The sequence below is a fragment of the Trichechus manatus genome, unplaced genomic scaffold (assembly GCF_000243295.1).
Source record: "Trichechus manatus latirostris isolate Lorelei unplaced genomic scaffold, TriManLat1.0 scaffold00185, whole genome shotgun sequence".
Lineage (NCBI taxonomy): Eukaryota > Metazoa > Chordata > Mammalia > Sirenia > Trichechidae > Trichechus > Trichechus manatus.
In genome coordinates this window covers 902,614-914,381 of record NW_004444121.1, presented here as the reverse complement: position 1 = coordinate 914,381, position 11,768 = coordinate 902,614, and the positions used below count along the sequence as shown (strand labels likewise).

Genomic DNA, 11,768 nt, shown 5'->3' with positions numbered 1-11,768 from the left:
ACCCAGCCTCAGAGCCAGCTCGCCCCGCCCGCAGCACCTGTCCAGGACCCAGCCTCAGAGCCAGCTCGCCCCGCCCGCAGCACCCGTCCAGGACCAAGCCTCAGAGCCAGCTCGCCCCGCCCACAGCACCCGTCCAGGACCCAGCCTCTCTGAGGCAGCGTCTCTTACGTGAAGGCATTCTAGCTTTTGCGTGATACACCGCTTATTGCAACCGGGACCTTCAGAGCAGAGCGCTTGCTTCTCTTCTGAGAGGCAGGGCTGATGCACCTCGGGCCCAGAAGAGAACCTGACGGTCCCCACTGTCTGCACATCCCCAAGGGAAGGGCTGGTTTCTTCTAAAATACCAAACCAGGTTATGGTAAATCCCACTTAAATAAATATAGACAGGATTTCAAAAGCTGCTCAATGATTTCAAATGGCTCTTTGATTGTGATACATTAGCTAATATTTCCCTGTCAGTGGCCTAGAAGAAAATGAGAAGGATGGCGTTTTATTAACCTTCTGAACTTCCCTTGGATCTGGCTGTGGTTTTCAAAGATTTGGGGGCGCACGTTCCTGGTTCCCGAGATACACAGAAGATTAACTGAGACAGCGTGTGTGAAAACGCTTGTAACAAAAAGGCTCTACACAAATACTGATTCATTAAATTTAATAATAACGAATGACTAATAATAAGATATAATCTTTGCCCAGTAGACTGGGCTTCTTAAAAGTGGGACAGATCTTATCTGTAGTCTACTGTGTTAGAGGTGACAGCCAGGGAGGAAGGAAGGATTGGCTTCCAGGGCGAGGGAGAGGGACAGAGAGGACATTCAGATAAGAGGATGTATGGCGCAGTGGTTAAGAGCTATGGCTGCTAACCAAAAGGTCAGTAGTTTGAATCCACCAGCTGCTCCTTGGAAATCCTGTGGGGCAGTTCTACTCTGTCCTATAGGGTCACTATGAGTCAGAATCGACTCCACAGAGTCACTGTACCAAAAAGAATTGGTTCAGTTATTTCAGGAGGTGACATATGATCAAGAACTGATGGTACTGAAAGGAGAAGTCCAAGCTTCACTGAAGACATTGGTAAAAAACAAGTCTCCAGGAATTGATGGACTATCAATTGAGATGTTTCAGCAGACAGATGCAGCATTGGAAGTGCCTACTTGTCTATGCCAAGAAATTTGGAAGACAGCTACCTGGTCAACCGGCTGGAATAAATCCATATTTATGCCTATTCCCAAGAAAGGTGATCAAACAGAATGCAGAAATTATCAAACGTTAATATCACACACAAGTAAAATTTTGCTGAAGATCATTCGAAAGCGGTTGCAGCAGTACATCAACAGGGAACTGTCAGAAATTCAAGCCGGATTCAGAAGAGGACATGGAATGATGGATATCATTGCTGATGTCAGATAGATCCTGGCTGAAAGCAGAGAATCCCAGAAAGATGTTTACCTGTGTTTTTTTTGACTATGCAAAGGCATTCGACTGTGTGGATCATAACAAATTATGGATAACATTGGAAAGAATCGGATTTCAAGAACACTTAATTTTTCTCATGAGGAACCTGTACATAGATCTAGAAGCAGTCCTTTGAACAGAACAAGGGGATACTGCATGGTTTAAAGTCAGGAAAGGTGTGTGTCAAAGTTGTATCCTTTTGCTATATTTATTCAATCTGTATGCTGAGCATATAATCCAAGAAGCTGAACTATATGAAGAAGAACAGGGCATCAGGATTGGAGGAAGACTCATAAACAACCTGTGTTATGCAGATGACACAATCTTCCTGGCTGAAAGTGAAGAGGACTTGAAGCACTTACTGATGAAGATCAAAGACACAGCTTTCAGTATGGATTACACCTCAATGTAAAAAAAAACAAAATCCTCACAACTGGACCAATAAGCAACATCATGAGAAATGGAGAAAAGATTGAAGTTGTCAAGGATTTCATTTTACTTGGATCCACAATCAACACCCATGGAAGCAACAGTCAAGAAATCAAATGACGCATTGCATTGGGCAAAGCTGCTGTGAAAGACCTCTTTAACGTGTTAAAAAGCAAAGATGTCACTTTGGAGACTCAGGTGACCCAAGCCTTGGTATTTTCAATCACATCATATACATGCAAAAGTTGGACAATGAATAAAGAAGACCGAAGAAGAATTGAAGCCTTTGAATTATGGTGTGGGTGAAGAATATTAAATATACCATGGAGTGCCAGAAGAACAAAAAATCTGTCTTGGAAGAAATACAGCCAGAGTGCTCCTTAGAAGCAAGGATGGCGAGACTTTGTCTCCATACTTCCGACATGTTATCAGGAGGGATCAATCCCTGGAGAAGGTCATGCTTGGTAAAGTAGAGGGTCAGCATAAAAGAGGAAGACCCTCAACGAGATGGATTGACACAGTGGCTCAACAGTGGGCTCACGCATAACAATGATCGTGAAGATGGCACAGGAGTGGTCTGTTTTTTTATTTTTATTTTTTTTAGTTGCGATTTAGATGAAGGTTTACAGAACAAACTATCTTCTCATTAAACAGTTAGTACATATATTGTTTTATGGCCTTGGTTACCAACCCTGTGACATGTCAGCACTCTCCCTTCTCACTCTTGCATTCCCTATTACCGGCTTTCCTGTCCTCTCCTGCCTTCTGGTCCTTGCCCGTGGGCTGGTGTGCCCCTTTAGTCTCGTTTTGTCCTATGGGTCTGTCTAATCTTTGGCTAAAAGGCGAACCTCCAGAGTGACTTCCTTACTGGGCTAAGAGGGTGTCTGGGGGGCATACTCTCAGGGTTTCTCCAGAAGACAGGGCTGTTTTTTGTCTGTTGTACATAGGGTTGCTATGTCTCAGAACTGACCCGACGGTACCTAACAACAACAGGTGCCCAGTAAGAATGGTTAATGGACATCATGCTTTTCCGGCGGGTATTTGGGGGCACCCCCATGTTCGGAGCCAGAGCGGGTAACCAAGGATGCCTTCCATACCCCCCTGCTTGGAGCCTCAGCCATCCTCTGAATTCTTTTGTTGCTGGTCTGCATTCTCTGTTCTGTGAAGTACTGCATTCCCACGGGAGCACAAGCCGCTACATGGTTAGGGAGGTGGGGTGCCAGACACTGGTCTTGCTGGTGTGAGCAGGGGCAGAAAGGAAGTTTGACCTGAGCGAGAGCCAGCCCCAAGCCTGGGCCTCAGGACTCAGCTCCAAGGGCTGGTGACGGACACAGTGTGGGTGGGACTGCAGTGGACTCCAGGTCACCTAGCTGTCACTTTGAGTCGGAAAGTTGCCAGCCAGAGGGCATTGGAGAAGCAACTTGTGTTTTCTGGGAGTGAGGAGGAAAACTGCTTGTGGGAGGCTCCAGGAAAAACTGTGAGCTGGGCTAAACCGAGCAGGGAACTTGAGGTTTCTTAGGGTTCAGGGGCCCAGGGCTGTTTGTCATTAAACAGTGCATGTGGTCCAGGAGACTTGCACCAAGATCAATTTCACTTCCTCCTGCTGGCGATTTCATTCTTTCTGCCCCCTAGAAGCCAGGAGCAGAACTTGGGGGACAAGAACTCACTGGCTATTTGGAAACATAATTGCTGCATCCTTCCAGGGTGACTGATAACAGGCCTACAGAGGAGGCTGCATCTTCAGCACCACCGAGAGCTCCCAGGGGCTTCCTGCTGGGGTGGGAGAGGGAGCCTGGAACCCGGTGTGAATGCCAGCTGGGCCACTGGCCAGTGCCGCTGTATCCTGCCTGTGGGGCAGGCAAGGGCCTTCTGCCCTTCCCGCGAGGAATCCATCCGATGAATTTGGTAGTGTGCCTGACAGGGCTGAGAATCTGGGCTCCAGGCAGACTGTCTGGGCTCACCCTTCCACTCCGCGACTTCCTGGAAGAGTGGGCTTTCTTGTCCTCTCTCTCTGGACCTGAGTTTTATTTTGTTTTAAATCTTTGAAATGGAAATTGCAGCATCTATCTCATAGCCCGGAACTCTGGTGGCGCAGTGGTTAAGATCTCAGCGGCTAACCAATAGGTCAGCAGTTCAAATCCATCAGCTGCTCCTTGGAAACCCTATGGGGCAGTTCTACTCTGTCATATAGGGTCACTATGAGTCGTAATCGACTCCACAGCAATGGGAAGAAAATCTCATACCTACTGTGTTCTAAAGACGTAATCTGAAAACGTTGGTGTTGTTGGGTGCCATTGAGTCAATTGAAACTCATAGCAACCCCGTGTGACCGAGTTGAACTGCCCCATGGAGCTTCCTAGGCTGTAATCTTTACAGGAGCGGATCAGCCGTTCTTTCTCCCAGGGAGCTGGTAGGTGGATCCAACTGCCAGCCTTTTGGTTAGCAGCTGAGCGCTTAACCCTTTGCACCAGGGCTCTAAGATAGCAAGTATTGAATGGAGAGACACGGAACACAGCGTCTCCCTTGTGGTAAGCACTTTGGAAGTGTTGTCCGGGGGGCAGTCACGAGGGGAATTACCTCGCAGCCATCATTCTTCATTGACCTCTCGCTCCAAACGCCAGGGTCCATGCATTGAGGACATAGCAGCCCAGTCACTTCCATCCTGTGATACTGGCCGATCAAGCAGGTACGCTGCTGACTGCTCAGCTGCCTTGGCCCTCGTGAGCACGGGCTCAGAGTCGAGGCCGTTTCGGTGGTTATGGGGCTGAAAGGGAGGGGGATGTGAGGTCATTAGCTTTATTAGCTCAGCTGTATAATCTTATGGCTCACATCCGAAAGCAAATGAGTACAGAAATCACCGTTGGAGTGGTTTCCAAAGCCCCAGTGCCTCTGCCACTTGGCGCTCACATGCTCACAGGCCCCCTCGCTCTCCCAGCTCATCCTTTTCGAGCTCCCTCATCCTGGCGGCACCGTTCCCGCTCTGCAGGTGCAGTGGGGCCACCTCTGTGTCCCCACCTCGAGAGCTGGGTGTGATTTTGTGTAATTAGAGAGAGGAATGTTCCAGTCTGAGACCTTCATTTCATGCAAGTGGAGCTGAACTCTGGAGAGAACCAAGGAAGAAAGCAGCCTGGAGAAACGTCAGCTCTTGTCTCCTCAAGTCGCGTGTGCTTACACATGCAGATCCACAGGGCGAGGACGGGTTAGAATTGTTTGCCTGCCCCCCCACAAAAAGCCCGCCAGCACTTGATGGATGTGGGTCCTGTCCTGTCCCCCCACCTCTTAGTCCTGACTTACAGCCTGGGGCCAGGGGCTGGTGGGTGCTCTCCGAGGTTCCCCACAGCCAACGCCCAAAGCCACCTCTGACATGGGTCCGCCTGTGCAGGTCCCCGTGCGGGAAAGTGGGGCTTGCTTTTTCACAGATAAGGAGCTGACGAGGGCTGTCTCCCCGAGCCACGTGCCCTCGCTGTCTGTCAGCACAAGTTACCGTGAGAGGCCTCTGCCCTTGTTGCTGGAGACTGAAACTGACTGGCCCCTGTCACTTCCTGCATCCTGCACGGGTGCCCGGCCCAGGTAGGGGGCAACCTAAGCCCACAGGGTGTTAGCGCCCCTCAGGAAATGGAGCCTGACAAGAGGAAGGAGATAGAGCTGTTAATGAAACACTCTGCCCCTGACGGCAGATGGCGGCAGCACCTTTATGGGGAAACCTCAAAGGGTGGGGCAGAGCAGCAGGTGAAGGAGTGGGCGGGAGGCACCTGGCATAGGTGCAGGCACAGCTCTGCATCCTGACACCTGCAGGCCCCTCATCGTCTCTGAGCCTCAGTTTCTCCTCCCCCACTGCCCTCTCCTCGCTGGAATGCTTCACTCCTCACTCTCCCGCCTGAAAGAAAACAATTGTCATCCGGTTGATTCCAACCCATCGCATCCCATGTGTATCAGAGTAGAACTGTGCTCTGTAATGGTTTTCAGGGGCTGATTTTTTAGAAGTAGAGGGCCAGGCCTTTCTTTCAAGGCACCTCTGGTTGGACTCCAACCACCAGCCTTTCCGTTAGCAGCCGAGCATGTTAAACATTTGCGCCACCCAGGGATGTCCTCCTTCTTCTGTGGGCTTTCCCGGGAGACTCAGCCCAGCTGTCCCTCCTGCCAGGACATTTTTCATCTGCTACAGTGGCTGCTGCTGCCTCGGGGCCTCTGCAGCACCTTCCCTTCTTAACTGCTGTCTGCCTTCGTCAGGTCACATTTTCCATGCAAGTCTGTCTCCCCACAAGCCTGTGAGCTCCTTGGGGCCAGGGTCAGAGTCTGAGCTCAGCATCCCCAGCCACCCCTCACAGCCCCACCCTAAACATATGCTCAGGAGCTGCTTGTTGAGTGAATGAATGAATGAATGAATCCTGTCTCCTAGGATTATTGCAGGAGCCAGTAAGACAACTAAAAGCGCTTCACAAAGTATAGAGCAATAGAGACGTCCCTTCAGCAAATACGGCCTGTGTGTCATGGGATGGAGAATATTGCGTTCTCCAGAATTCTTCTCAGGGAGAGAATTATCTTCAGAAGAAACACTTTGATAAATTGCCTGTGGAGGAGTGAGATCCCTCAGGGAATCTCAGACAACAGCAATGATGACGAGCTCCCGAGGTGAGGAGAGAGATTTCTGCCTCCGAAGAGAGTGGGGTGGGGTAGCCGAGAATAAGGGAATGGAGAGAATCAAAATCGTCGGGGACATTTATTTAATGCTTACCACAGGACGGAAGCACCATTCCACTTACTCCTCATGACAGCTCCATGAAGTTGGTTAGTATGCCCGTTTTACAGATCATGAAACTGAGACCCAGAGAGTTTCAGTAAACAGACCAAAGCTCATCAGTGGTGGGGCCAGGACTCAGAGCTAGGCAGAGTGTCTGGAACCCCTGTGAACAAGGGGGTGCTGGTGGAGTTTCCCCGGGCTGCGGCTCCCGTGTGACCCCAGACCCTCAGGAACAGCAGCCCAGCCTCAGATTCTCGGCTGAGGGGCTTGTGGGAGACATAGGGGCAGATTAACCAGCAAGCAGGGTACACACGGGCTGAATTTGTGTTTAGTTACTAATCTGTAGTGCACAATTTCACATCAAAGATGTGAAAAACAGGCGAAATTGTGCATTGCAGATTAGTAAGTAAGCACAAGGAAGCCTGTGCGTACCTTGCTTATTGGGTAATCTGTCCCTGGGGGGACAAGTGTTGAGCTTGGCGTTCGGGTTGGAGTGGCAAGAAGCAGACAGCAGGCGTGACGGGAGCCCGAGGCAGAGACGCCCTGAGCAGAGACACCCGGGAATTTGCAGAAGTGTCAGCAGGACTCGGGCATCAGGCTGTAGGAGATTTACCAGGCCTTCAGCCTCGGGACTGTGGGCTGTGGCGCCGAGGGAGGCGTGGGGCCTGTGCTGCTTCCCCAGGACACTGTGCTCATCCTTGCGTTCGCTTATTCATCAGACGAACACATACTGAACAATCGCCATGGGCCATGCACTGTCCGAGGCCAAGGAAGAGGGCTGCGGCCGCGCCGAGCTCCCAGGCCAGCGGGGGTGCCCGCCATGGGAGAAGGCAATCACGCCTAGTCGAGTGGGGGCCACCTAGGGGATGCTGAGGGTCTTTGGGCAGAGGCAAGGAGTCCAGGAGGCTTCCTGGAGGCAGTGGGGCTTAGGCGGAGACTGGCAGGGTGAGTGAAGGCAGGAAAGGAGACGGGCGCAGGGAAGCATTTCCAGGCACAGAGCATGGAGTGTGGGAAGTCGGGAGTCCTGGGAGCGCCTACCGAGATCTGAAAGAATGGAAAGATGTCCAAAATAGCCAGAAGCAGGGCTGAGGGTGGGAGGCCGGAAAGGCAGTCTCCTTGGATCCCTGGGGGCTGAGATGTCCCCGCACCGGCTGCCCTCTGGCAGAGGCCCAGCACCCCGTGGCGCATGGGTTCTCTCAGCAGCCTCGTGTCCCTACATGTTCTGTTTCCATGGTGATGATGCCCCTGCTCTGCTCACTGCAGCTAAGGCACCCCCCTCCCCACCAGTGATGTTTACAGGGAGCGCCAGACGCACCCGTCCCTTTGGCAGAAGGGACCCAAGGACCCTGGCCTTCCTTTCCTCCTGGTCCCTCCCCCTGCGCCCAGCCCCCGCCCTGTTCGGCCTCACTGTCTCAGGCTTGGCCAGCGTGGTTTCAGTGGACACACCGTCTTCTTTGCCAGACCACTAGCCTCACGTTCGAGGTCCCGTGGGACCACGTCTGACCGCAGAGCTGACCACCACGACCTCCCATTTCCAACGCCACCTCTGCTGGATGCAGCTGACTTGCAAAAGGAAGAAAGGTGGCTTTGCTTTCCCACTTCGCCAGCCACTGGAGAACGTTAGAATTCTCCCCTTTCCATCGCAACTTAAATCCTGTCTAATTTATGTGGGAAAAGGGAAAGAGGCCCACAGGCCCTCCCCGAGCTACAGTGGCCGTTGAATGTTAGCGCCTGCCCAGGAGACATGGTTTTCCTGCCTTTGTAAACCTAATTCTCCCTCCGCTGGTGCTGCTCAGAGACTTTGTGACTTCCTCCATTATGAACTGGCTTAAGCGAGCCCCGTTCGTAATAACGTGTAATTATGTCAAGATGCGTAACCCACAGACACAGAGCCAGCGCGAGCAGCACAGCGCTGTATTTAACAGGATCACGGTTTGCATGTGGTATTAAGGAAAAGCACCTCCTGTGTCCTTCATTCCCCCAGTGCGAATCGTTGCAGGGTTAGGGTTATCCTTGCGGACTCCCCTCCTTCCGTCACAGGTTTGGGGGCGGGGGCAGAGAGGCTCTGGAGGTCTGCATCCTCACCACGCCTTCCCTGCCTCCTGAAAAGAGGGGAGTCATGGGTTTGCGGGAGGAGGTTCCCCTCTGGGGCTTCTGTCTGGAGTGTCGCTTCTGTCCGGGGTGAATTGGTTTTCTAGGGCTGACGTAATACAAGCTACCACAAATGGGGGGTTTTCAAGAACAGGAGTTTATTTTCTCACAGTTCAGGGCAGTGCCCTGGGGGAGGGCTTTCCTTGTTGGTAGTGCCAACAGGTCCTTGGAATTCCTTGGCGTCTGCGTTCCCCCATGTGGATCTCTGTGTAGTCTGCCCTTTTGTAACCCAGAAGTGGTTGGGTTGAGGACTTGCCAGTCACTGGTATGACCTCATTAACATAACAGAGGAAACCGCTGTGTCCAACAGGGTCGTATTTACAGGTACAAGGGAGGGACATCAGCACGTGTTTGGGGGGACACAGTTCACTCCCCAGCAGGGCCCAGCAGGAGCGAGTTTTCCTTGACTGAGGCGCACCCGTCTCTGAAGTGCCAAGGAGAGGCGAGCGTGGAAGGACTCCTGAACCAGCTCGTCCTGGAGCACCTGCAGCTGGCCCCTCTGCAGTGGGGTGAGTACCCTGTGTGCGCAGGCCTCACGTGCAGGCGCGCTCTCGGTGCCGCGCATGGGTGGGTGCTGCAGGGCCGCCTGGGGGGCTGTGGGAAAGTGGAGGCGACGGGCTGCATTGGTGTCTTTGCAAGGGCACTGGGGTCGGCTGGCTGTCGTTCCACATGGCCACTTACTCGCAGGTTTGTCGTGTAGGCTGTTGGCGCCACACACACTCGTGAGCTGCTGACGGACCCCGAGAGTGGACTTGAGTTCCAGGGGTTGTAGTCTGCCGCCTTCCCGACGGCGGTGGATGCTGTCATGATAGGTGTGCATTCGACCGATGTTGATGGGTCTTAGAGTCGTTTGGGTGGCGAAAGAGGACACGTGTGTGGCTGCCTTCCTGCTTTACCCTTATTCTCTTGCTTTTCACTGTTTAGTATGGACAATGTATATTTTGTAAAAACTGTAATTAAGCTTTGTGTGCAAGCCGCAGAGGCCACCACCATTTAAAACTTGTGTTGTTAGCTGCTGCTGAGTCGGCTCTGACTCATGGCGACCCCACCTACACCAGAAGCAGACGGTGGCCGGTCCATTAACCACTAGCACTATTTATTTGAACATTTGCTTCCTGCTGCTCCTAGGAACTTTTACCCTAACCTGTGCCCTTCTAAATAGCATTGAAAAATATTTTCCTGAGAAACAAGCTAAGCACACTAGTTTTGTTGAAGGAGACCAGCTTAATTATTCTCGGGCAATGATTTCATCATGTAATCTATTCTGGGTCAAGTGCCGACCATTGGCTGTTAACGTACATCTCTTCTTTGTCTTCTTTACCCAAGAAATCATTGAAAATTAGTATCTGGCCTTTCACCCAGAATCCTCCCATTTGCTTGCTGGAGACCATGAAATTCATACCAGCGTCTGCAACAGAAAAACAAATCTCCTTCCACGCCATTACTCCCCACCTCTTCTCTGTCCCGATTCCTTCCTCAGTGAAGACTTCCATGGCGGACATGAGCAGGTCAGGCGTCTCCCTTTGTGGACTCCTTTCTCATGGCTGATCCATACTGAGTGAGGCTTCCCTGCTCATACCTCTGGAGCCCGAGACACTTCTCTGGATTGGAATGTCCTTCTCATGATTGCCTGCGGCACCAGACTTGGACAGCTGAGGGGGTCAGACCCAGGACCTTCCAGCCCACAGGGTTGACACTGGCCCCAGGGAACTAGTCCTATAGAATTGGTGGCTAGAGGAGAGTCCGTTTGGCAGGCAAGCAGGACTCCCTGGGGCCGGTGAGCTAATGGTAGGTCACAGTTGGGATGGTGCCAGAAGCCAAGGATCTGAGACCAGGGCGAGTGTGAGCCATACAAAGCTGCGGGGAGGAGGCCCCTGCTTGCAATGGAGTGCACAGTCTTTGGAGAACAGGCCTGTCCTCCATGGGAGCTGTCCAGCGTGGCAGCGGGCAGTCGGTCCCAGCGTGGTGGTGTGCGTCTCTGGACATCTGTGAGTACCAGGAGGGTTCTAGAACTGGAGGGGCCCAGGAGAGAAGAGGGCAGGGACTCATACTGTAAAGCATCTCCTTTGCATTTTGCATAAAAGATGCCATCGCAACCTCACCAGGCTGCCACAAGCAATGGTTATTATCCTTATTTTACAAACCAGGAAGGTGAGACTCAGAGGGCCAGGGCGTGTCCTGAGGGCTGCAGGGGCGGGCAGAGCTGGGACACTGCATTACACTGCATAGTACAGAACTGGCTGGGGGAACACCCCGCCCACCCCAAACACAGCCTTGCCTGAAAACCTGCCAGGGAGGAACACCCCCCTCCCCGAAAACACAGCCCTACTGTTGGGATACAGTTCTGCTCCTTACCACAAACCACTTTCCCGCCTTCCATCGTGCTTCGGCGAGTTACTGGGAGCTGTCGTCTGTCCTGTGGACTTTGGGGGTCAGGCAGCCCTGGGTTCAGATCTGAGCTCAATCACGGATTGGCTGTGTGGTCGTAGGTTACAGCTTCAGCCTCAGCGCCGTCCCTGCCTCGCTGCACCATCCTCCCCTCCAAAGCACGCCCGTGGCCTCGTCCCCCTCCCCCTCCTGCCCGGCCTCCATTCCCCAAGGAAATGTGGCCAGTGAGGGCTGAGTACCCTGCAGTTACTCACGTGAGCCCCATGCAGGGCACGAGATGATATTCACTGATGCCTCTGAGGGCAGGGGTGGGTGTAGGGAGAGAAGGAACTGGGGTTGTAAGAGTCTTCTTGTCTGAAGACACAGAGGGCCTTCCCGCCACGCACTGGTGCACCGGAGGCCAGACAAGGGGTCAGGCGCACCTGGGCTTAATCTTCAGCTCTGCCGTGTGCTGGTGGGTCACCCAGGACAGTGACACATCCATGAGCTTCAGTTTCCCCGTCACAGGAAGGGTGGCTGTCTTCCCTGGCTGCCTCTCTTCATTGCTGGGAGGATTAGAATCAGGAGAAATGACATTTGCAAAAGTGTTTGGCAAACTCTAAATCCCTAA

General features: G+C 52.5%; 1 protein-coding gene across 1 annotated transcript in view; it reads left to right on the top strand.

Moving 5' to 3' along the window:
• TRAPPC9 (trafficking protein particle complex subunit 9) overlaps nt 1-11,768 on the top strand; it is a 618,989-nt gene that overhangs the window by 482,894 nt on the left and 124,327 nt on the right. Inside the window, exon 21 of the mRNA XM_004387359.3 lies at nt 9,189-9,279. Within this exon, the coding sequence (XP_004387416.1) occupies nt 9,189-9,279 (91 nt within the window). The remainder of the gene's footprint in view (nt 1-9,188; nt 9,280-11,768) is intronic.